General features: G+C 34.2%; 1 protein-coding gene across 1 annotated transcript in view; it reads right to left on the reverse strand.

Annotated features, from left to right (window-relative positions):
* LOC136037418 (cell division cycle protein 23 homolog) overlaps positions 1–27,321 on the reverse strand; it is an 89,900-nt gene that overhangs the window by 9,260 nt on the left and 53,319 nt on the right. Inside the window, exons 7-9 of the mRNA XM_065720185.1 lie at positions 24,344–24,508; positions 17,328–17,574; positions 5,844–6,045 (exon numbers count right to left, since the gene is read on the reverse strand). Coding sequence (XP_065576257.1) covers positions 5,844–6,045; positions 17,328–17,574; positions 24,344–24,508 — 614 coding nt within the window. The remainder of the gene's footprint in view (positions 1–5,843; positions 6,046–17,327; positions 17,575–24,343; positions 24,509–27,321) is intronic.

Genomic DNA, 27,321 nt, shown 5'->3' on the forward strand with positions numbered 1-27,321 from the left:
ATATATATATATATATATACTAGCTGTTGGGGTGGCGCTTCGCGCCACCCCAACACCTAGTTGGTGGGGGCGCTTCGCGCCCCCCCCCAAGCCCCCCCGCACGAGCAAGTCGTTACGCGCCATATTAGTTACGCGCCATTGTAGTTGTGTCCCTTTGTCCCACCTGTGAATATAGATAGATATATATATATATATATATTTTTAACTACGTAAAACTTGCGAATGTACAACATTCTTGGCTGTCCCATTGTCTGTGCATATAAATAGATTGTCAGGTTTACCGACTCTTGAACATGCAACATATAATTGTCCATGGGAAAAACAATCTGAGTTCAGATCTATACCTCATTATTCTTATGATTGCCCTTGAGCTTTGTTGATGGTGATTGCTAATCGAACATTCCCTGTGTCCCTGTCGTCATTTATATATCCCCCTGTGCCCCCCGGCGTCCCCGTTGTTGTTGTTTCCCTGTGTCCCGGTCGTCATTTGTGTCCCGGTGTCCCAGTTTGTAATTTCTCTTTGAGTGTCGCGATCGTAATTTATATTCCCTGTGTCGCGGTGTCCCGGTCGTCATTTTTGTCTCGGTCGTCATTTGTGTTCCGGTGTCCCGGTCTGTAATTTCTCTTTGAGTGTCCTGGTTGTCATTTATATTCCCTGTGTCCCGGTCGTCATTTGTGTCCCGGTCTGTATATACATTCGTTTTTGAATTGGTCTTTTTTTAGGTTTTAGTTTTTTACCTTTTTTTAGTTTTTTTTCTTTTTTTTTAGTTTTGTTTTTCTCCTTTATTTTTCATTTTTTTTCCGTTTTCATTCTATTTTCTTTTTTAGTTTTTTTTTAGCTTTTTAGCTTTTTTAGTTTTTTATTAGTTTTTAGTTTTTTTTCTTTTTAGTTTTTTTGTAGTTTTTACCTTTTTTTTAGTTTTTTATTTTTTTTACTTATGTCCTGGTCATCATTTATACTCCCTGTGTCCCGGTCGTCATTTGTGTCCCGGTGCTCTGTTGATGGTGATTGCTAATCGAACATTCCTTGTGTCCCGGTCATTTATATTCCCTTTGTGCCGGTGTCCCGATCGTCATTTGTGTCCCGATGTCCCAGTCTGTAATTTCGTCAGCCGAAAACATGACGTCAGCCGACACAGAAACATGACGTCACCTGATCCACAGATCCACAGACAGACAACTTATTTTTATATAGATACTAGCTGTTGGGGTGGCGCTTCGCGCCACCCCAACACCTAGTTGGTGGGGGCGCTTCGCGCCCCCCCCAAGCCCCCCCCGCGCGCGTAAGTCGTTACGCGCCATAATAGTTACGCGCCATTGTAGTTGTGTCCCTATGTCCCACCTGTGAATATAGATAGATATATATATATATGGTTTTAACTACGTAAAACTTGCGAATATACAACATTCTTTGCTGTCCCATTGTCTTTGCATATAAATAGATTGTCAGGTTTACCGACTCTTGAACATGCAACATATAATGGTCCATGGGAAAACAATCTGTATTCAGATCTATACCTCATGATTCTAATGATTGCCCTTGAGCTTTGTTGATGGTGATTGCTAATCGACCATTCCCTGTCCCGGTGTCCCGGTCGTCATTTACATCCCCCTGTTTCCTCCGGTGTCCCCGTTGTAGTTGTGTCCCTGTGTCCCGGTCGTCATTTATATTCCCTGTGTCCCGGTCGTCATTTGTATCCCGGTGTCCCGGTCTGTATATACATTCGTTTTTTAGTTTTGTTTTTCTCCTTTATTTTTTTCCTTTTTTTTTCTTTTTTAGCTTATTTAGATTTTTAGATTTTTTAGTTTTTTTATTAGTTTTTAGTTTTTTTTTCTTTTTAGTTTTTTTGTCCCGGTCGTCATTTATATCCCCCTGTTTCCCCCGGTGTCCCCGTTGTAGTTGTGTCCCTGTGTCCCGGTCGTCATTTATATTCCCTGTGTCCCGGTCGTCATTTGTATCCCGGTGTACCGGTCTGTATATACATTCGTTTTTTAGTTTTGTTTTTCTCCTTTATTTTTTTCCTTTTTTTTTCTTTTTTAGTTTATTTAGATTTTTAGATTTTTTAGTTTTTTTATTAGTTTTTAGTTTTTTTTTTCTTTTTAGTTTTTTTGTAGTTTTTACCTTCTTTTTAGTTTTGTTAATTTTTTTTTTACTTATGTCCTGGTCGTCATTTATACTCCCTATGTCCCGGTGCTTTGTTGATTGCTAATCGAACATTCCTTTTGTCCTGGTCGCTTTCTCTTTGAGTGTCGTCATTTATTTTTTTCTTTTATGTTAGCTTATTTTTCAGTTTTTTCCTTTTTTTTTAGTTTTTTTTTATTTTTTATTTTTTTTAGTTTTTTACCTTTTTTTAGTTTTTTTAGTTTTTTTAGTTTTTTAGCTTTTTTACTTTTTTTATTAGTTTTTAGTTTTTTTGTAGTTTTTGCCTTTTTTTAGTTTTTTCAGTTTTTTTTTTAGTTTTTTATTGGTTTTTACCTTTATTTTAGCTTATTTTTCAGTTTTTTCCTTTTTTTTAGTTTTTTTTTAGTTTTTAGTTTTTTTAGTTTTTTACCTTTTTTTAGTTTTTTTAGTTTTTTTAGTTTTTTAGCTTTTTTATTTTTTTATTAGTTTTTAGTTTTTTTTGTAGTTTTTGCCTTTTTTTTAGTTTTTTTAGTTTTTTAGCTTTTTTATTAGTTTTTAGTTTTTTTTTGTAGTTTTTGCCTTTTTTTAGTTTGACAACTTATTTTTATATATATAGATAGTTTTTTTTTTTTACTTATGTCCTGGTCGTCATTTATACTCCCTGTGTCCCGGTGCTTTGTTGATTGCTAATCGAACATTCCTTTTGTCCTGGTCGCTTTCTCTTTGAGTGTCGTCATTTATTAGTTTTTTCCTTTTTTTCTTTTTAGTTTTTTATTGGTTTTTACCTTTATTTTAGCTTATTTTTCAGTTTTTTTCCTTTTTTTTAGTTTTTTTTTATTTTTTATTTTTTTTAGTTTTTTACCTTTTTTTAGTTTTTTAGTTTTTTTAGTTTTTTTAGTTTTTTAGCTTTTTTACTTTTTTTATTAGTTTTTAGTTTTTTTTTGTAGTTTTTGCCTTTTTTTAGTTTTTTCAGTTTTTTTTTTAGTTTTTTATTGGTTTTTACCTTTATAGTTTTTTTAGTTTTTTAGCTTTTTTATTTTTTTTATTAGTTTTTAGTTTTTTTTGTAGTTTTTGCCTTTTTTTTAGTTTTTTCAGTTTTGACGTCACCTGATCCAGTTTTTTCAGGTGACGTCACCTGACCCATCCACACATCCACAGACAGACAACTTATTTTTATATATATAGATAGATATATATATATATATATATATATATATATATATATATATATATATATATATATATATATATATATATATATATATATATATATAAAGCTCAGAATTTATAATAGCAATGTCCTCTCCGTCCTTATATATGGCTGTGAAACTTGGAGCATCACTACGCAACTAGGAAAACGACTACGAACATTCGATAATCACTACCTAAGATCTATTTTAATATACATTGGGCGGAGGGAATAAGAAATGATGAGATTTATAACATAACAAATCATACCCCCATCCTTGATGTCATTAGAAAGCGACGATGGATGTATTGGGGGCACATGGTGCGAATGGGTGCCTCATAACACATGGTGTTGGACACCCCCTGGCCTCCGCAAGTCAGGGAGACCCAAAATGACCATTGGCAGGATATATATATATATATATATATATATATATATATATATATATATATATATATATATATATATATATATATATATATATATATATATATATATATATAATATATATATATATATATATATATATATATATATATATATATATATATATATATATATATATATATATATATATATATATATATATATATATATATATATATATATATATATATATATAAAGAACAGACTACGGACGTAGAAATTGTGTTGCAATATATGTTGCAATCAGAAATTATGTTGCAAAATAGTGATGTACTTCTTAATGATGAACTTCTTCTTTTTCTACACAAAAGTAGCTAAATTGCTTAAGAAAAACGGACTGATCAACCATTATTAAAACAAATAGGAGTTCAGTATTTCCAGCTCAAGGACTACCTACCAGATAGACCAATTCTCATGCGAAAACAAACTTAAACTTTCGGTTACATACTTTTGTTCATTGAGATACTTAAATATATATAATTCTATAAGATTATAGATTCTATGAGATAATTCTATTTAATTCTATAATTCTATGAGATACTATATATATAATATAAGAGATACTACTTTGTTTCAAAGATAATTTGTTTGGTAGTGTAGTCAGGGGCAAATCTCCAATAGTTTTATGGGTGGGGAGGGGCAAGAGGGGTCCATATACAGATAGTCAAGGGGCATGGGAAATTTAATATTTTTCTCCATATTATTGGGGGGTAACTGCCTCCCTTGTCATTAAATGAATAAAAAAAGATTATTTTTTTTCGCAGCAAATTGAATAAGGCCAAATTGAGACATAAATTTAATATAATGTATATAATATATTCATTATATAATAAATTTAATAGATTCATATTAATTAAATTATTAAAAGAAGTAAAACAGTTCAAAATAGGGATGAAACCTTTTAGTAAATAGATAAAAAATTATTTAACTGGATATTTCGAACACATATACAGTGTTCATCATCAGCAGTAAAACTTTTTACTGCTAATGATGAACACTGTATATGTGTTCGAAATATCCAGTTAAATAATTTTATATCTATTCACTGTCAATTAAAAGGTTTCATCCTTATTTTGAACTGTTTTACTTTCGTCATGGAAAGGCAGTGTGGTCTTCGAAGTTATCTAAATTAAATTATTGATTTAATTATTTAAATTTCACTTATTATTGTTTATTGTAATATATTATCCAAAAAGTTCGAAGATAAGCGACAGCAAGAATTAGATCGATCAAATTGTTTTTGTTTTTTTCTTAAAATTGGCAAATTGACATTTCTGGCCGCAAAAATGATCTAAATAGGTCGCAACTTTAAGAAAGAATTCGTATTTTTCCCGGGTAGCTGCATAGAAACTGTGGTGACGCCATAACATCAAGAAAAGGTACAAATTGTCTTCAGTTAGAAGACAAGCGACAAGGATAATCCATATATAGAAGCCTGACACGTGCTGGAGCCCGACACTTTAATATAATTGATAAAGAAAACTTCATCAACTGAGATATATTGTATTTTATTATGTAGCTATTATTTATTTCCACAAACTAGCCTGTTGCAGTAACTCAAAAGACTAGTCCGTCTGTTGCAGTAACTCAAAAGAGGTTACGTTAGATTTTAGCATGACTAACTGACAATTTCAAACGTTCTGCGGACAGGTCTAGTCCATGTTTCCACACCTTTTATGTTATCATGTTCCTCAAAAGATTCAGATTTTTAAAATGTGTCATCCCATTTCCTTGTCGCAAACGTTTCTCCCCCCCCCATCCCTTTTATGTTTTGAAAAATATCTTTTTAGGGTATTTTCAATGAAAATGGCTCTTTTTTAAGTAGTTCCAGTGAAAAAAAAGCAAAGAAAGTGCCCACGTAGATCTTAAAAAATACATTTTTTTACCCCTCACATATCCGAGGATTGATGAACTGTCTTGACCTCCTAGCCCAGAAATAATTATTCTGCTATATCCCTTTTTAGTAACTAATATCAAAAAACAGTCTACTGACTCGAACTCGGAAGACTGTTTGGATCCTAAGTACCAACAAAAAAAAGGTTACAATTAAAATATAATAACAAAAATAAGCCAAAAAACATAAAATGAATACTACAAGAAACTCACCTCTGGGTATGCACAACATTTTTGGGCATAAGTAAATGCCTCCTCCAGCGACCCCTTGTCTAGACTATATCTAGCTAAGAATAATTCGGCTTCTAACTGCTGAACTGACGGTTTTTGATCTTCAGCGCCAGAATCTAATAGTTTTAGATACGCCTGATATGCATTTGCAGCCTTTTCTTTGTCCTTTTGCTTTTCATATAGCCTAAAATTAACATTTAATGTAAATAGTTCTTTTATTCAAAGATACTGTTCCAGCTATCGACGTAGCAATGCTGAATCTGATTTTAAATAAACAGAGTTTATCTTTACTTACAGTTAATAGAATAGAATAGTTTTTATTTATACAAGCAAACATAGTTTAGAATATATAGATTCCAACTAAATGGCACGAGTACTTAAAACAAAAACAAGAAAAAAAGAAAAAAACAAGAGAATATAACTTATTAAACGATGACATGTAAAAAGGAACGAACGAATTGGCGAAATGGTTTTTTCTTGGAGTAGGCAATTCTAGTCTCACTTTCTCACCTGATCTTGTGTTCATTTTAATTAATCGTAATTGGTGGTAGAACCTCTCTATGTTTTTCACTGCTAAGAAGAAATTGGCTAAATTTACAAATCAAACCCAAACGACGTTCGTGAAGGGTCTGGTATACCATACAAGAATAAGACCTTCGCTAAAGCTCTTCTATCAACAGAAACGAGCGCTTGTTCATAGTCTATAAGACTGAGGACCAAATATGTTTCATAGCTCACTCTTATCACCTTTCTTGTACAGTGATTTAATTAGGGTTTTCCTAAAATCACTAGGTACTTCCCCTTTTTCAAAAAATCATATTCATTAGCTTCAGGAACTAGTTTCTAACCTCAGAGCCATCATATTTAAGAAACTCATTTACCAGAGTATTAACACTTGGTGCTTTATTATTTTTTACTAATTAATAAATTAAACTTAAACTAATTAATAAATTAATAGATAGAAATGTCACTAATTCTTCCTCACAAAAAAAAATTTCCTTCACGTCCAAGGTATCACAAACTTTTTCGTTTTACTGTATATATTTTCCTGTAACTGTATCTCAGTTTAGCACATTCTCAAAATGTTCTGCCTATATTTCTTTACCACTTGCCTTATCGCTAATTGTGGCCCCGTTCCTATCTTTAACTGGGACAAGTTCGGATTGACTACTCCCTCTCAATTTATTAACATGCCAGTACAGTATTTTACTATTATGCCGTCTAGCTGAATCTTCCAGATCCTCGGCAATTTTATCCATGGCCTCCACTTCACATCTCCTTAGTTCACATTTTAATGCTTTCCCCACTTTCTTTACGTTCCTTTTCTTTTTATATGCACTATCACTGAGATAACTCTTGTACAAATCCCTTCTCCTCTCTAATAAACATAAAGCTTTTGAAAACAAAATATGTTTTAAGTTTTTTCACTTTTTTTACTTTCATATAAAAAAAATATCAATACTTTTAAAGAATAAATATCAGTACGCGTCAATTGAACTGACAATTCACCGTCTTTCTTTTTTCAGTAAAGCGCAAATTATGTTCTGGTCTTGAGAAGGCATGGGGGTTATTAGCACTACTCGTGTTAATTTTTGTTCGTTTTTGAGTTTGACTCTGCTTCTTATTGTAATTTCTGTTCGTTTTGAGTTTCATTTATGATAGTCATTTGTGGTAGTTTTACGCTTGGAAGATTATTTGACTTTATTTCTGCTCATTTTTGGCTTAACGGAGCTCTTTCCTTTTCTTCGAAAAACTTGTTCTGTGAAAAAGTTTTTAAGTTAATTTCTGTCCCTTTTTTATTGATATGCTCTTTTTCATGGAAAAAAAGATATTTTATATTTTTTTTCACTTTTTCCATAAGAATCCATAGTATAGGTTGCTCTTTGTATGTTGGAGAAACTTTTCTACAATTCTTAATCTTCACAAAACAGTATTTTTTAGTTTAATTTTATAACTCCTGAAGTTGCCCCGAAAAATGAAACTGAATATCATTAAAAGATTTTATCGATGTTCTTTGAGACTTACACACTTTTTATTTATTTAAATTGTAAGATCAGAAGCAGTTATAACAGTAGCCCAAAAAGTTTCAACTTAATACCCCCAATTGTTCTCGATATACTGCTGAGGTGCCTTATTGGTAACCAAAGACACAATGCCTTTTCATTTAGTATAAAGCAGCATTTAGTTTTAAGGCATATTGGGCCTATTGCATAAATGTGGAGGGGTTGACATGTCCAACATTCCTAAATAAATAGTTGCTGGACCGTTCTACTACGCTGAATAAAATGGCTGTCTTAAAATTTTGACTGAATGCGTTTGAAAAATGAATAGGCTTGAGACAAGGGCTGCTTGCCCTCCAATCTCCTTTTACTCTTAAAAGGGGTACCAGGACTTTTAATTTTGAATTGAATTAGTTCCTATAAAATTTTCAATGATGTTTCTAGGTATTATGGGGTTATGCCCCATTGAAAACCTGCATGCATACAGTTTTCTCACTGTATACGCCTTCCCTAAAACTTTTACCTAAATACCCTCAGCGTCATTAGTTACAGGAACTGTAGTGGTAGTATTAAAAAAATACACATAGTGCCTTCTGGCTAGTTCAAAATACCCTTCAACTTACCCTTAAAGGTCTAAATTAAAGGTTGCAGCCGAAGGCCGCGACCGAGTTCAACATCTGCCTAAATACCCCCCTTAAAATCTTCACCTTAATAACCTTAGCTTGCCCAGTACCAATAGTTTTAGCAGAATTAGTTAGTAGCAGCATGCTTATAACAGCTATGGTTTCTTCAATATTCCCCTCATCATACGCTGAAAGTTTCAGCTTAATAACATCAACCGTTTATCCAGCATTTCTGATGCGTCTGCTTGACAACCTGTGTGGGCACAGTATGTTTCAAATTAGTTCCATACAGTTGGTATATATTACAAAATTTTTCGTCTTAATATCCTTAGTTTCAATAGCAGTAGTAGTAGTAGTACCAATAGAATTAATTTTATAGCCTAAGCTTTAGTGGCAATAGGAGTAATAGAGGTTGTAATAATAGTAACAGTAGTAGTAGCAGTATGAGTAGAAGCAGTAGCAGCAGGCTGCAAATATTTTCTATTGCTTAATTCAACATCCATCACAACAAGTCCTGTTAGTTTCAACTTCACAAACCAAACTGTTTGCTGTTATACCCTTTTGACAATCTACATACAGACGGCGTGTTGTGATTCGGTTCACCTTACCCCTCTTCAAATTCCTTGAAAATTTCGCCTTCACACCCTTAGGCATAGTTGTAATAGTAGTCACGGTAGTAGTATTGATATTACAGTAATAGTATTGAGTAGCGATAGTACTACTAGCAGCAGTAGTACTAACATATTGCCCTTTGGTCAGTAGAACATCCCTCTCATCAAGTCCTAGAAGTGTCAAATTAATACAATTAGTCACTGCTATGACATTGCTGATATGTCCTTTGATAACCTGCATGTTCGTATACTTCTTGAAATTTTCATCTTAATGCTCTTAGTGTTATAAGTAGCTGCAATAGAAGAAGTAGTAGTAGTAGCAAATGTAGCAGTAAAAGTAGTATTAGCAGTAGTGTGCACATATTTCCTTTAGGTCAGATGATCTTCCCTTTAAGCAGTCTCTGAAATAAATCGCAATCATACAAAATATGTACAGGTTTAAACTTGCCACTTTACAAAGGGACTTAGACCATGCCGACTCTTCCACCACAGGTATCATATCCAGAGGATCATGCATATTATAACGGTTTAGCAATGAGGAATGTGGAGCGGCATACGCAGTAAAAATTTTAGGTACTTGCAATAAACCGAACGAAGCTGAATTATGCAATAAGCCGAATGCAATAAGCTGAATTTCGGTCGGATATGTTTTGGCGAATGGTAGGCTGGGGGGGGGGGGGCTGATTTCAATTCATTCATTTTTTATTCTCAAAAAGAGCACTAAAACTTCCAATTTCCAATCAAATGAGCTCCATTCACTCCAAAGCTTATACGACCAGCCGTTCCATAAAAAGCTTATATGCCCAAGGGCATAACTTACAAACCTTGCCCATGGGCTCTGGGGGATTGTGTCCACTCTGAAGACAGTCTTATATGATTTTTGGACTATTGGTAACAAAACAGCTATCTCACGATTTCAGTTGAATGTGGTTCGGGAAAAGAGGATGTCAGGGGGGGGAGCTAGTGGCTCTCCATCATGTTTGATTCATAAAAGGGAACTAGGACTATACATTTCCAATCAAATGAGCCTCTTCTAAAGTTCACACAACCACCCCATCCATACAAACCTTATATGCCCCTAGGGCATAACTTACAACATTTACCCCAAGATTCTGAGGAGTTCTGTCAACCCAAAAGGCCTTATTACATGATCTATGAATCATTTTTGAACCCATGGCACAAAGTTTCTATCGGATTCAGTTGTGGAAAATACGACGAGCCCCCCTTCCCCCCGATCACTGACTCACAAAAAGGAGAATAAAACATCTAATTTCCAATCCAATGAGCACATTCTGGAGTCTAAGCAACCACCCTTTTCATAAGAACCTTATATGTCCTCAGAGCACAATTTACAACCCTTTTGCTAAGGGCTGTGGGGGGGGGGTCATCCTCAAAGACATGATTCTCAGAGCTTTCAACTATACTGAACAAAATGGCTATCACAAAATATTGATTAGATCTGTTTTGGGGACTGATGGGCGTGGGGAGGGGGCTTGTTGCCCTCCAAATACCTTTGACTATTACAAAGGGCACTAGCCCTTTCAATTTCCAATCAAATGAGACTTTTCCAAAGTTTCATCGACAACAAATGGTCATCTGAAAATTTCTATCAGATGCATTTCGGGAAAATTCGAGATGTGAGGGGGAGGGTATTCACCCTCCGACCACTGAATCTTAAAAAGCGCACTAGAACTTCTAATTACCAATCCAATGAGCCCCCTCCGAAATTTATACGACCACACTTTCTATATGAACCTTTTATGCCCCAAGGACATGACTTAAAACCCTTGGTCAGAGGGCTGTGTGTGGGGGGGGGGGAGTGTCGTCATCAAAGACATAATTTCTAGACTTTTTAACTTCTTGAACAATACGACCATCTCAAAGTTTTTATTGGATGGGTTTGAGGAAATGACGGGTGTGGGAAGGGGCTTAGTTACCATCCAATCACGTTCGAGTATTAAACAGGGCACTAACCTTTTCAATTTCCAATCAATTGGCCATTTTACGATCAAACACTGTATCGGTTATAACTAGATTTTCATACCTACAAAATTACGGCAGTCTGTAGCCATTTCTCTTTTGCTTTCCTATACCAAACTTACCTTGGCTAGGATACCATCTATCCCTATTTCAACCAATCAGGCCGTCAAAATCTCCTAATAAAAACACAATATTTCTACCTGGGACCCTTTGTATTTGCTCCTGTAACTGTAAGTAAAATTAATATGAGTCAACAGTATCTCGGTCAGTCATTCCTTCAGGGGCAAACACTACCATAACTGACAACCTGAACTTTTTAGTCATAAAATTAGCGATTAGTAGTGTATTGTTAATACCACCCCAGCCTAAACAAGACTTACTACTACTACTACTAATAATAATAATACTAACTTACCACAGCACCAAGCTGCCTGAGGCCAACACAGCCACGCAAGCTCCTACTCCAACCCAATCTAGTCAAGGCCTCCCTCTTTACACCCTCCCAGGAAGTTCCCATTTCCTTTAAATCTTTATTTATGACATCCTTCCACCCCAGACGAGGATGAACTGCTTTCCGTTTAGCCCCAGACGAATGGCCGAAAAGAACAATCTGTCATCCTTCATCCGCAAATCGTGGCCAAACCATCTCAACCTTTCTTTCATTATAGCCCTAGAAAGCGGGATTGAACCACATTTTTCGTACAACCTATTATTTGAAATACAGTCAGTAAGCCGAGTACCAAGAACAATCTGTAGGCAATTTCTCTGGAAAATATCTAGTAGATTTTTATCGGCTTTTATAAGCGCCCTTACTTCAGAGCCATATTTGACCACTGTCATCACTGCAGCTTCCAATATTCTAATCTTGATTTGCAGACTTATCTTCCTATTCTTCCAAACTTTTTTTTAACTGTGGAAAAACGCCCTGAGCGTTTTAACATCTTCACTGCTCCCACCGTATTTACTAATAATACTGCGAAGGTCAGCGAAGCTGCCCACCTGATCAATCTTTTCGTTACCCAGCGTAACCTTTTTGTCTTCACTGATTACTAGCCTTAGTGACTTACTCTTCTTAACATTGATTTTCAAACCTGTTCTAGCACCCTGAACTCGCAAAACCTCTAAAAACTCATCCATTTTGCTCACACTTTCGTCTAATATGCCTAAATCATGAGCATAATCTAAGTCCGGGAGAGTTTTTCCTCCCAATTTGATTGCCTTTCCTGTGTCTTTCCTGAGTCCAATTGCCTTTCCTGTGCTCCTTAAGACAAAGTCCATCAAAATGATCCATACAAAGAGGGATAGAACACGCCCAGTTCAACTCCTGATTTAATACGAAACCAGTTTCTAACCTCATTCCCTACCTTAACCGCAGCAGTATTATCCTCGTATATAGCTCAAATCACTTTAATGTATTTGTCTGGTATACCATATAAGGATGAGACCTTTTCTAAAGCTCTTCTATCAACAGAATCGAACACTTGCTCATAAACTAAAAAACTGAGGACCAAAGGTGTTTGACAATGAAGGCACTTCCCAATTACTAACCTAAGAGTGAAAATTTGGTCGACACTTCCTCTACCTTTTCAAACAAGACTTAAACAATACAAACAAGACTTAGCAGCTTCCTTATTCATCATGAGTCTTACTCCCTGTCCATGTACCCCATCCTTCCTGTCTAAGTAAATACATTCTATATCAACTAATTTTACGTTTCTTATGCCTGGGATATGAGTTTCTGAAACTCCTAACAAGTCCATTTTGAATCGTCTGAATTCGTCAGTCAAAATGCCGATACAATAGTTACTGCTTAACGTCGTAATGTTCTAAGTTTAATTGTCATATTCTTTAAATAAATAAAAGGCTTAACACATAAATTCCACGTGCATTAAAGTGTAATTTACTGGAATTCTTAAATTAAAACTAAAAGCTTAAAATAAGTACTGAAAACAGTATAAGGGTGCTCATCTCAACAATTGAAGGTAGTTCAACTCAGTTCAAATATGACAAGCTTAAATATGAGTTGTCGCAACCAGTGTAAGCTGTTAGTACAAGCTGAAAGCCTAAACGCTACGAGCAGCTGTGAAAACCCAGCTGACATAATAAATTAAGTGAAAACCTCAGAACATAATTGCTACAAGCAAAATAGCATTATGATGTTGAATTAAAATACTGAAATAAAATGATCAAAATATCTGTTCCGCAAGCAACACGACAACGCTTAGTTAATCAAACAGTTCGTGGTAACGAACTGTAGTAAGGAGCGGCCCGGCTCAAGAGTAACCAAAACTCTAAAAAATGGAATTTTGATACCAATCAAATCTTTTGACATCAAAAGAATCGAATTTTAATGCTGATTTTAAATGTATAAATTTCATCAAGTTTAGTCTTACCCATCGAAAGTTACGAGCCTGAGAAAATTTGCCTTATTTTAGAAAATAGGGGGATACACCCCCCTAAAAGTCATAGAATCTTAACAAAAATCATACCATCAGATTAAGCGTATCAGAGAACCATATTGTAGAAGTTTCAATCTCCTATCTACAAAAATGTGGAATTTTGTATTTTTTGCCAGAAGGCAGATCACGGATGCGTCTTTATTTGTTTGTTTTTTTCCCAGGGGTGATTGTATCGACCTAGTGGTCCTAGAATGTTGCGAGAGGGCTCATTCTAACGGAAATGAAAAGTTCTATTGCCCTTTTTAAGTGACCAAAAAATTGGAAGGCACCTAGGCCCCCTCCCACGCTAATTATTTTCCCAAAGTCAACGAATCAAAATTCTGAGATAGCCATTTTATTCAGCGTAGTCGAAAAACCTTATAACTATGTCTTTGGGGACGATTTACTCCCCCACAGTCCCCGTGGGAGGGGCTACAAGTTACAAACTTTGACTAGTGCTTACATATAGCAATGGTTATTGGGAAGTGTACAGACGTTTTCAGGGGAATTTTTTGGTTGGGGGGAGGGGTTGAGAAGAGGGTGATATGTTGGGGGAACTTTCCATCCAGGAATTTTTCATGGGTGAAGAAAATTTCCATGAAGGGAGCGCAGGATTTTCTAGCATTATTTAAACAAAAATAATGAAAAAATAAATATGAAAACGTTTTTAAACTGGAAATAAGGAGCGGCATTAAAACTTAAAACGAACAGAAATTATTACGCATATACGGGGCTCACCTTCTCCTGATACCTCGCTCTTTACGCTAAAGTATTTTTAGTAATTTCAACTATTTATTCTACGGCTTTTGTGATTCAGGGGTCATTCTCAATGAATTGGGACAAAATTTAAGCTTTAGTGTAAAGAGCGAGGTACTGACGAGGGGGTGAACCCCTCATATATGTAATAAAAACATGAGAATACAAAAGTTTGTTACGTAAGCTAATTTATAAGTTACGTATATCTTTTACTAATAAAAACATTCGTAAAAAATCAAAAGTTCTAGTTGCCTTTTTAAGTAGCCAAAAAATCGGAGGGCAACTAGGCTTCCTCCCTCGCTCCTTTTTTCTCAAAATTATTCGATAAAAACTATGAGAAAGCCATTTAGCCAAAAAAAATAAATATACAAATTTCGTTTTAATTATTCATGTGCGGAGAGCGGAAATCAAAACATATTGATTCAAAAACGAAAAAAAAAAGTTTTTTTAACTGAAAGTAAGGAGCGACATTAAAACTTAAAACGAACAGAAATTACTTCGTATATGAAAAGGGATGCTGCCTCGTCAACGCCCCGCTCTTTACGCTAAAGTTTTTTACTGTTTTAAAAAGAAGAGTTGAGAGAAAGAGTCAAACTTTAGCGTAAAGAGCGGGGCGTTGATAAGGAAGCATCCCCTTTCATATACGAAGTAATTTCTGTTCGTTTTAAGTTTTAATGTCGCTCCTTAGTTTCAGTTAAAAAAAACTACTTTTTTTTTTATTATGTAATTCAATAATAAAACAAAAAGCTTGAACTATGATTTCAGCAAGCATTATTGAGGTGCTCAGTTGGATTAAATTACCGTATTATTGAGGTGCTCAGTTGGATATAAGGAGCAAAACATCAGTTCTGCTAACAGTATAGTGGTATTCCTTTGAATTCAAAAATTAAGCACAAAGCCTAAAAAATGAGTGCCACAAGCAGTATTACAGTGCTCCTTTGAATTAAGATTTAAAATAAAACGATCAATATATCACTTCCGCGAGCAGTATGTTGGCACTCAGTTGACTTTAACGATCAAGATAAAATTTTGAAGACGTTCTATGGATACAAACCTTCATCTATCAATGGGTTAAATTGTATGGTGACGCAGAATACCATCGTGGGAGGATCCTTTATAGGAGGACAATTGCGGCAGGGCGTAAGATCAAAATATATGGACCCATCTTATGTTCTGAGGTTTTCATTTAATTTATTATGTCAACTGGGTTTTCACAGCTGCTCGTAGCGTTTAGGCTTTCAGCTTGTACTAACAGCTTACACTGGCTGCGACAACCCATACTTAAGAGTGTCATAGTTGAACTGAGTTGAACTACCTTCATTGTTGAGATGAGCACGCTTATACTGTTTTCAGTACTTATTTTAAGCTTTTAGTTTTAATTTAAGAATTCCATTAAATTACACTTTAATGCACGTGGAATTTATGTGTTAAGCCTTTTATTTTGGCATCTCAGTTCACCTAGGTTCCATTACTCAGCCAATGAAATTTTATTCTGAGCTTTTTTTTCTTGATTAACTGATTTTCTATATTATTATTGAATTAACTAAGCGCTGTCGTACTGCTCGCGGAACGGATATTTTGATCATTTTATTTCAGTGTCTTAATTCAACAACATAATGCTATGTTGTTTGTAGCAATTATGTTCTGAGGTTTTCATTTTATTTGTTATGCCAACTGGGTTTTCACAGCTGCTTGTAGCGTTTAGGTTTTAAGCTTTTCGTAACAGCTTAAACTGGTTGCGACAAGCTTGTCATAGTTGAACTGAGTTGAACTACCTTCATTGTTGAGATGAGCACCCCTATACTATTTTCAGTACTTGTTTTAAGCTTTTAGTTTTAATTTAAGAATTCCAGTAAAATACTTAATGCACGCGGAATTTATATGTTAAACCTTTTATTTGGTATCTTAACTCATCTAGGTTCCATTACTCTGCCTACAAAATTTTATTCCGAGCTTTTTTTTTTTGATTAACTGATTTTCTTGAATCCTTAATCACTGATCATGAAGCTAGTACTTCAAGATTTTTATTCTTTTTTCTTAACGGCAATCATTAGGCAATGAGGGCCAAATGACCTAAACTTCTTGTGGCACTTTTAGTCTAAGCTATCCTTTTGATTTTCTTAATGAAACTGAGTACTTCTATATTGATTGCCGTATATATATGTATATATGTATATATATATATATATATATATATATATATATATATATATATATATATATATATATATATTATATATATATATATTATATTTATATATATATATATATATATATATATATATATATATATATATATATATATATATATATATATATATATATATATATATATATATATATATATATATATATATATTTATTTTACCATCCTAATTAAAATGTTTACTACCATGCCCATAAATGGAGTTGTACGGGGGGGGGGGGCAATGTATACTTTGCTTTCCTCTGCCACACAATCAATTTAAGCTTGTTTTGACGTCCCCTGGATGTGCCACCCGGGGTGCCTGGCCCCTCTAGCTCCCTACATCAAATCTTGACCATAATGCTTGCGGCACTTCTGTTTCAAGCTTCTGGTTTTACTTTCTTATTTGAGCTTAGAACCATTATACTGGTGTGGCATAAGTAGTTCTTTTCTCTTGTAAGAGTTATAAAATTCTTTAAGTTAAAGTTGTCAAAGAGTTGGTAAAGTACAAAGATTCGGTTTTCCCCAATCAAGTAAGCTATTTGAATCAAAAATCTTAAAACCTTAACACCAAAAGCTTTAAAACTACGTTCAATTGAATTAAAAAAAAAGACAAAAAAAAACATATTATTCCCGATAAAACTCAGAGTAAGCACTTTATTGTTAAGTTTTCATTTTGACAAGACATTTGTCAGGGCTTGCCGATCTTGTATAAACTCTAAAGCTTCAATACACCCTTTGGATTCGAAGGGGAGCCTCAGGGACCTGAATCCAGAACTTAACGTCTGAGCGTTCTGCTCAAACTTTTAATATTAAATCCCAGTGCCACCTCTGTTTTCAAATGCCTTAGAAAATTTTTAAAACAATGCAAACCTGGCTAAATTGTGCAAAGCAATGGCTTCAATATCACCAAGACATCTAGCTTTCCAATAGCACTTGGCAGCTTCATCATAAAGCTCCAACTTTTCATATATATCTCCAAGAGCTACCACCATTCTGGAGTCATTTGGTCTTAGGACAGCTGCTTGTCTGTAATAGTGCAAGGAGTAATGATACAATTTCAATACTTCATAGGTTTGTCCAAGTCCGTACCATGCTCTATAATCTTGGGTGCTTATCTCTGAAAAACAAAAACAGGTTTTACAGGTCTACCACAAAAGAAATACAAAAACTATTAGTGTAAAAAAAGTCAAATATTAGGCCTCAATTTTTTTCACACAGGTCTATTGAAAGGTTATAGTCGTCCAAACCTACGACAGAAAATGGAGAACGATAATACTAATACTGCTCCTTTTTAATTTTTCCTAATGACCTCTTTCCACCTCATTCGGTTATGACTTGCTTTTCATGGGCACCACATGGAAGCCCATAACCTAGTTACTTTAACCATTTGTTTGTTATGACCCTAAAAAAGCGGGATGCAACCCACATTTTCCGCACAGCTTATTGGGTGATATAGTCAGCCAGACGAGTATCTAACACTATTTCTGAACAATTTCTCTGGAGAACATCTCAGCCTAGAATATGGGATCAAACAAATGTTTTCATACAGCTTACTGCTCGAAACATGGTCAGTCATGTGAGTACCTAAAACTATTCTTGGAAAATTCCCCATGGAAAAATTAAGCACATCTTCCTCGACCATTTTCAAAGCACAATTTTTTTAAAGTAATACTTGGAAACTGCCTCTAGCGTGGCTTCCAATATCTTAATTCTATTTTAAGGACTTATCTTCCTGATCTTTCATTTTTTTTTTTTTACAAAAGAAGGGCCCAAATTTTGTTTGGTCTCCAATAGGCTTGGAAATTAGAGGTCAACGTATATAGGTCCAAATAGACCCCAATGAAGAATGTTTTGAAGATTATTTTTGTTGATATGATAGAGCTGAAACTGGACCAAAATATTTCAGTCTCTCAGATGGGTTTCAGCTTAAAGTGCATGTAGAAAGAGACAAGGGGACTTCTATGAAGACAAGAGCTATGAAAAAAGCTGTTGACTTGATTCGTGACACCCGTAACAGAAACAAATTTATTTGGTCTACGCTCCGACCAGCTTAAAGCTTACTGGTGATTTATACTAGGGCAAACGAAACTAAAAGGAAAAAATGTTTTGAAAATAATTAGGCAGTAGCGATTCATGATAATCCGAAACAGACCAAACATTATTTTTTCGGAGTGACTTAACGTTCCAGGGTAAGTAGACCAAAGGTTTGGTATTGGGACCACTATTATTTCTTGTCATGATTAACGAAATTGGCAAGGAATTCCCCCAAAGATGGAAATATGTTGATAACTTGTCGATCCTTGAAGTTTGTCATAGGAATAGTAAAAGTGACCCCGTTGAAATCCTAACCCAATGTTCGGATGAATCCAAGAATCTAAATATGACAGTAAATCCCACTAAATCACAGATAATGACAATCAACTTCTTGAAATCTACTCCTGCTTTTCGCGATCCGATCCCAAGCGAAATGCTAGTGAAACATGTTAAGCTTCTTAGTGTCATAATTTCTAATGACCTTAAGTGGGACACACATGTTTCCAACATTGTTAAACAAGCAAATGTTTCACTATCCATTTTCAAGCTACTAAACAAATTTAATTGTCCTAAGATACATTCCCTCCGTGTTTACTTATCCTTTATCAGGCCGTTATTGGAATATGCATGTCCGGTCTGGCATTCGCAACTTTCAAATGAACTTAGTGACAAAATCGAGTCGGTCCAAAAACGTTCGCTCAGGATCATTTACAAAGAAGGCAAAATTCCATACTCCTTCCTTCTTAAAGCTGCGCGCATTACCACCTTAAAAGAAAGGAGGAAAAAAATTTGCCTGCTTTTCGCTAAATCAGTCATTTTCAATCCCCGTACTGAGGACTTACTCCCTGATTTTCAACAATCCCATTAGACTCCGACTCCCCCGGTCAGCCTCCTTAGCAATCCCAACTTACTCTTCGATCCATGCTGTTACAGAAAGATTTCGCAAAAGTTTTATACCCTTTATTCTGGAACACCTTAATAATAATTCATGATTATGTAATTGCCAAATTTCCCTTTTCCTCTATTGCCGTTTTTATTCTTTTTTTATTTACTGCAATGTTTTTGTAATTTAATTGTTAAGTTTACTTATTTGCCCTTTATCTTTGATGATTTTTCTTTTTAATTCCTTTTAATTTTACGTGTTTGACTTAATGTACTGTTTTGATTTTTTTTTTTTTTTAGCTTTTACTTGACATATAAAGCGAATTCGGCTCTATAGAGCTTGTGATAGTCTTTTGCAAATAAATATTATCTTATCTTACCTAAAGGTAAGTAGATCAAAGTAACGAAGACAGTACATTCACGAAAAATGTGGTTGTATCGATTCTAAGCGCAAAAAATTCAATTTTTTTACACTGATCTCGTTTAACATTTCAAACCATAAAGACAACTCAATTAAAATTCAGGGCCAGGGAAACCTTAATTAAAACGAAACATTACGGAACCAATACTGTTAAATCAATTCATGATGTCTGATTTTTTAAACACAACAAACCTTTTTTTTTATAAATGGACTTGACATGATAACCTTAACAGATAAACAGTTAGAGCAACATGTAAGATACAAATATTCTTTGGACAAAATCGGGGATTAAGATATAGCATAGGAGCAAGATGGCTTCTGTCCTATAGTCCCAAAACATTACGCAAATTTTAAAGTCAAATGAGTAATAGTCCCCTTTTGACATCCACCTGAAATTCAAAAGTAAAACATTATCTTAAAACTATAGGACATAACCCCTACTGATTGACCATTTCGACTGAATATTGGAATTATATCCAAAATTTTGATAATAATCAAACATTTCTATTCTTAAGCGTAAAAACAGAAAACTTACAAATATTTCATAGTAACCAATAATTGAACCACGCCGCTAAAGATGGACAGGGCATAACAAAAAAAAATCGAATTGTAAGGAAATAACTGCGAATAAATTAATGGAAACCAAAACGAGAAGAAGATGAAACGAATAATCATATTAAACGTAAAGTTAGCTGATACTACTATAAATGAATCCTACAACAAAACGAAATCAAATCGAATCATCAAATCCAACCTAAAACAAAGAGAAGAGTTACAGTTACGGCTCCCCTAAACCTTCTAAAGACTAGAATGTCATTTGGGTTTTATTGCAAACAAAACATATTCTAAAGTTTCAATTTTGTAATTATGCAACTACAAAAGTAAAAAAAAAATTGGTGAGACAGTAATTGATATAATTAAATTTTGAACAATCAATCAAATTTCATTATCTTGTTATATGTAGCCTTAGTTATTATGATGGTTTGTTACATATTTGTTTTTCGATAAAAACAGTGTTTAAAAGCATATCTTTTCCAATGAAAGGTAAATGATTCTCAGGCCGTTTAGGATTGGAGAGGGAAATGATGGGTAGCACCAATTTTATTTGTAAACTTTGGATAGCTTCGCGATACTATTTTTTCATTCTGTTGTTGTTGATGTAATGACAAAACAAAACACGGCTCAAAATACAAACTACGCCTTGGTAATTGGAAGCCCTATGAGGGAGAAGGAGGGTAGCCCTAATCTTGTTAATGATGATTTCTCTTCACTTTCAGTTTTATTTGATTATCCATTTTAATATTTCTTCATTTTAGGATTCATCTATAGACAAATTATTTGAAGAAGTACTGGCTTTGCCACAAAACTCCAAACAGAGATAGTTTTAGATTCGTTGGTGGTCTATTAGAATTTTTAGGCTATTCTTTTTGTACGCTAAATGTAGCCCGAATCTTGGGAAAACGTGGGTTCCAAATTGCTCCCATCAATATTGAAGGCGTAGAGGAACTAGTTACACATACTAGTTAATATGGGTACCATACTTCCAAATATATTTCTACACAACGCTGTTAGTAACCAAGTAAAATCCTTGTTTGAGTAACCTTCCACAACAAATAGTTCAGAAGTTACTCAAGACAAGTATTGAATACACTGGTTTTTAGGTTGACGGTTAACTAGACTCAAAATGTAGAAATTACATTAAAAAAAAAACAGACGAGTTTCTCCTCGGTTGCATATGTATTTGAGAAATGATCCAAGAAAAATTCCAGGTAAACAAAGATAAACCCCAGAAAATATAAGTAAAAGTAGGAAATTTTTGTAAGAATCTCCAAAAGTTTCGATAAATAATAGAGAATGCCGGAAAATTTTTTGGAAATTCTAGCTGAGTAGATGAACGATCTTTAAACCGGTCCCTCACAACTTAGGCCCAATTAAATAATGATTTAGTCTTTCGATAAATATAATCATGTTATTTTTTTTAAATATCAGATTCCTCATGAAATGGATTCAAATATGAGGCACGGCGCAAAACCTAATGCATTTGAGGAGAAAGCTTAAGTGGTGTTTACACGTCAAATATACTTTTATATGGTAAACTGTTAAGTTACATTACATTAAGCATAAATTTTCAAACTGAGGCATGTCTTTTCAAACTAGGCTAACGTAGGATTACATAAAATCATTTTAATCATCGTCTAAAACCATCACTAGCAAACTGTTCGAAAATTGAAAATGCCGAAAGGAAATGGCGATTCCAGCTCTGATCAAGCATGAAAGGCTGTGTGTGTTATATACACTATTTTATTTTCAAAAATTTATTAATTGCTCATCAAGAGATTTAATCTTGTTGCTGGTATTGGCTCTTCCACACGTGACATGATTGCTGTAGCGTAAAATTCTAAGTAGAATTCAGGTCTACTATACGTATCTACTTTACAGACAAACTTGCTCCGCAACAATAAATAACGTACTGTAAAGTCTTAAGTTTATGCTAGTTTGAAAGGTTCTGGCGCATAGTGTGGAAGAACCATTAGTCGTGGCATAGCAAACTAATTTACAGTCCGATTGTCATAAAGTAAACCTTATCTTTGTTACCTTTTATTTTTATCTAATTCTATCTTGCAACTTAAATCAAAAGTAAAATGTTGAAACAAGCGATAGAGAATCTAGAACAAAGATTGTTAAGTTTCACTCTTTTCCTAAAACTAATAAAACTGTCATGAACTTAATTTGGAGGGAACCTCACTCCATGGTTCTAAATTCATTTATCTTTCAATATATAACAATCACTACCGTTACAATTGCCCCCCCCCCTATTTTCTGAGTTTAGTCCTAGACTATGCACCAAAGTTTGCTGTTTCTGTTGTTGTTTTTTTTTAGTTTGGCACTATGATGCCAGTGTTCATGAGAATTAATTTCGAAACATAAACCGAACCAACAAAATAAGCTAATTATAAAAAGTTCTTGGATCATCTGATGAGAGGTAATCATCTGATGATCATCTGATGGATCATCTGATAAGAGCTTGTGAATATACTGAGGGAAAATGTTTTGCAAGTGTTAAAAATTTAGGACGATTTCTCAGATTGGCAACGGTTTAAGATTCTTGGTTCAAGATCATGCTTCAACAACCTCTAAAGCTTAGAGTCTAAACGGTTCTTTAGATTCTAAATTTAAAGAAAATGTCCGTTCGGTCTAAATCTAACTGTCACACCACGATCCCTTCGTTTCTTAGGTCCCTGCAAAACGAGTGTATTTGACAAACCTCTTAGTCCCTTGTTGTTTTGGACTTAATGAAAATCTTTCACTTTTTTTTCACATCTACTAGTTTAGAAGCAAATCTTTCAGTTTTTTTGTCACATCTAATAGTTTAGAAGCAAATCTTTTATACCCAGTCAAGATAGTTCTCTGAGATGTTACTCCTTTCAATTGATCCATTCATACTTCCACTGATTAAAGATAGAAACTCCGAAATCAAACTCAACATTAAAGTGAAAACAATTCAAAAAGAAGCCCAAATTAACAATGTTTACGCTAACAATTAACAATTCGCAACCGTTCAGGGCCCATCAATCGGCTCAAAATTTACAATCAAAATCAAAAGCTTAAATAGAAGCTTAAAAATTAATTGAACAATCTTACCTAATGCGTTTCTGTAGCACTGTATGGCTGCATAAATTGTATGGCTGTATAAGCTTAAAATTAATCAAACAATCTTACCTAATGCGTTGTATGGCTGTATAAGCTTAAAATTAATTGTATGGCTGTATAAGCTTAAAATTAATTAAACAATCTTACCTAATGCGTTTCTGTAGCACTGTAGGGCTGCATAAATTGTATGACGGTATAAGCTTAAAATTAATCAAACAATCTTACCTAATGCGTTGTATGGCTGTATAACCTTAAAATTAATTGTATGGCTGTATAAGCTTAAAATTAATTGAACAATCTTACCTAATGCGTTTCTGTAGCACTGTATGGCTGCATAAATTGTATGACGGTATAAGCTTAAAATTAATCAAACAATCTTACCTAATGCGTTGTATGGCTGTATAAGCTTAAAATTAATTGAACAATCTTACCTAATGCGTTTCTGTAGCACTGTATGGCTGCATAAATTGTATGACGGTATAAGCTTAAAATTAATCAAACAATCTTACCTAATGCGTTGTATGGCTGTATAACCTTAAAATTAATTGTATGGCTGTATAAGCTTAAAATTAATCAAACAATCTTACCTAATGCGTTGTATGGCTGTATAAGCTTAAATTAATTGTATGGCTGTATAAGCTTAAAATTAATTAAACAATCTTACCTAATGCGTTTCTGTAGCACTGTATGGCTGCATAAATTGTATGGCTGTATAAGCTTAAAATTAATCAAACAATCTTACCTAATGCGTTGTATGGCTGTATAAGCTTAAAATTAATTGTATGGCTGTATAAGCTTAAAATTAATCAAACAATCTTACCTAATGCGTTGTATGGCTGTATAAGCTTAAAATTAATTGTATGGCTGTATAAGCTTAAAATTAATTAAAAAATTTTACCTAATGCGTTTCTGTAGCACTGTATGGCTGCATTGGTGTTTTTTATTTCCAAGTATTCATGGCCCATCAATGTCCAAGCCGCTAAGTATCCTGGGTTAAGTTTAAGAGCCCTTCGAAAGTAAAGAACTGCCTTTTCATGCTGCTGCCTTAAGCCGTAATAATTACCTAAAAGATGATAAATGACGACTTATACTTACTTACGACACGACTGCCTATCCATGGATTACTCTTTGCGGTTGATTGTGTATGGCTATGCTGTTTGACCTATGTGATTGTATGGATGAGTAGGGTTAAGACCTCATTCAAGTACTGATCTATATTAATTACTAATGTAGGAAAACAGTCTTCCTCTTCTCCTTCTGTTTTTTTATGTGTTTGTGCTGTTGCATTGGCGATTTCTTTTTTCCATTATATATCTATCTATATATATAAAAATAAGTTGTCTGTGTGTCTGTGTGTCGAGTGACGTCATGTTTGTGTGTCAACTGACGTCATATTTGTCGACTGACGAAATTACAGACCGGGACATCGGGACACAAATGACGACCGGGACACCGAGATTTCATTGTTTATCGTAAGTCAATAACCGTTAAGATTAAATATATCTCCTCCTGGTTAAAAAACGCTTCTCGCTATTGTTTAAGACCTATTTGTATGAGGGAGAGAAAGAAACAGAGAGAGATGGGAAGAAAAAGAGAGAGAGAAAGAGTTAAGTATCCTTCATTTTGAGTAATAGTGCATATAATACTAAGTCGAAAAACGTTCTATTTTCATTATTTATCGTAAGTCAATAACCTTTAAGATTAAATACCTCTCCTCCTGGTTAAATAACCCTTCTCGCTACTGTTTACGACCAATTTGTATGAGGGAGAGAAAGAAACAGAGAGAGATGGGAAGAAAAAGAGAGAAAGAAAGAGTTAAGTATCCTTCATTTTTGGTAATAGTGCATATAACACTAAGTCAAAAAACGTTCTATTTTCATTATTTATCGTAAGTCAATAACCGTTAAGATTAAATATATCTCCTCCTGGTTAAATAACCCTTCTCGCTATTGTTTAAGACATATTTGTATGAGGGAGAGAAAGAAACAGAGAGAGATGGGAAGAAAAAGAGAGAGAGAAAGAGTTAAGTATCCTTCATTTTGGGTAATAGTGCATATAACACTAAGTCAAAAAACGTTCTATTTTCATTATTTATCGTAAGTCAATAACCGTTAAGATTAAATACATCTCCTCCTGGTTAAATTTCCCTTCTCACTATTGTTTAAGACATATTTGCATGAGGGAGAGAAAGAAACAGAGAGAGATGGGAAGAAAACGAGAGAGAGAAAGAGTTAAGTATCCTTCATTTTGGGTAATAGTGCATATAACACTAAGTCAAAAAACGTTTTAGTTTCATTATTTATCGTAAGTCAATAACCGTCAAGATTTCTGAACAGTTATTGGTTCAGAAACAGAGGAGAGCATGATTTGTTCTAGTCATTTTATGCCAATTGATCAGGAGACCAATGAAGGAGAGAAAAGGCGATATCTTTTCTAATGCCCTTGCATGTGAATTTATACAAAGCGAATCTACTCTTTCCAATTATTTCATAAACTTCCAAGGTTTAGAAGTCTTAAGACCCTTGTCAACCAAGACAAGGCTTTAGAGGATATCCCTGTTTTTAGGAGATAAGCAAGGTTCTGAATCCCAAGTGTATCAACCTCGGTTTCGAAAACCCTGTATGAATCCTTTTTAAATCATCTCGCAGATTTTTCAGCCATCAACATTAAACCATACAGGAATACTTGGGAATAATCGAGCACGTTCATAATGAGCCCTTCCTACTCTCGTAGACAATAAAATGTAAAAATATAGAGGAAAGACCAGTTTAGCGGCACTATATGAATCGATTCTCAATTGTAAACAACGACGAAGACCACACTGCCTTTCCATCACAAACACCAAAAACAAGAAGAACAATAGGGAATTTTTTAAGACAGTGGGAAACAAATTAGAATGAATATTTCGGCCCTGTGTCCAAGGGCCGTCCTCAGCAATACAAATAAGAAAAAACAACTTACGAGAGGATAAAATCTATAAAACTAAAATAAACAATTTTTCAAAGAACCCAATTTTACTACTTACAGAAAACCAACACAAAACAATAGATATTTACATTTTGAATCAAACCACCCCCCACAAGTTAAAAGAGGTGTCGTAATATCTATCGCAGATCGAGCCCTGAATATTTGTTCTGATTCCTATATCACAGCTGAACTAGACTTTATCAGGGACATACTTTTTGGAAATGGGTATCCTCATTTATTTACTAATAATACAATTAACCGTAGAGTGAAAAGACACTCCCATGAAGTCAACGATAATTTACCATGTGAAAATCCCGATAAGCCCCAAAACATAATTTACCTCCCATATATCCCAAAAATCACTAGAAATATTAAAAAAGTATGCACACAAAATAATCTGTATGTTGTATTTACCAATGGTTTGAAAATCATAAATCTCCTAAATTCTGGTAAAGAAAAGACTCCAGTTACTCGCCAAAGAGGTGTCTATCAAATACCATACGACTGTGGCAAATTCTATGTAGGGAGAACCCACCAGAATTTCGAGAAACGCCTACAACAACATAAAGATGATATCACCAAAGCTCTGAGAATACTTCTGTTTCTTTTGATTCTGCTTTAAAGTAGCCATGTTTTCGAAAATCCTAGCCACAAAATACTTTTTGAAGAATCCGCCATTATTAGCAATGAATAAAGGAAATAGTTCGAGAAACAATTGAAATCAGACTTAAGATTAATAATAATATTTCCTTAAATAGGGATTTAGGAGAATATTCACTGAATGCTTTATACACAAATTTAATTAAAGATGACCTTACAAAATATTTTAAAAAACCAATAGATATTAACACAGAACCTGTCACAAAGAGACCTATAAGATCAGCAGCGAAAAAAGCTAGGCTGGCATTA

Source organism: Artemia franciscana, chromosome 16 (assembly GCF_032884065.1).
Source record: "Artemia franciscana chromosome 16, ASM3288406v1, whole genome shotgun sequence".
In the NCBI taxonomy this organism is placed as follows: domain Eukaryota; kingdom Metazoa; phylum Arthropoda; class Branchiopoda; order Anostraca; family Artemiidae; genus Artemia; species Artemia franciscana.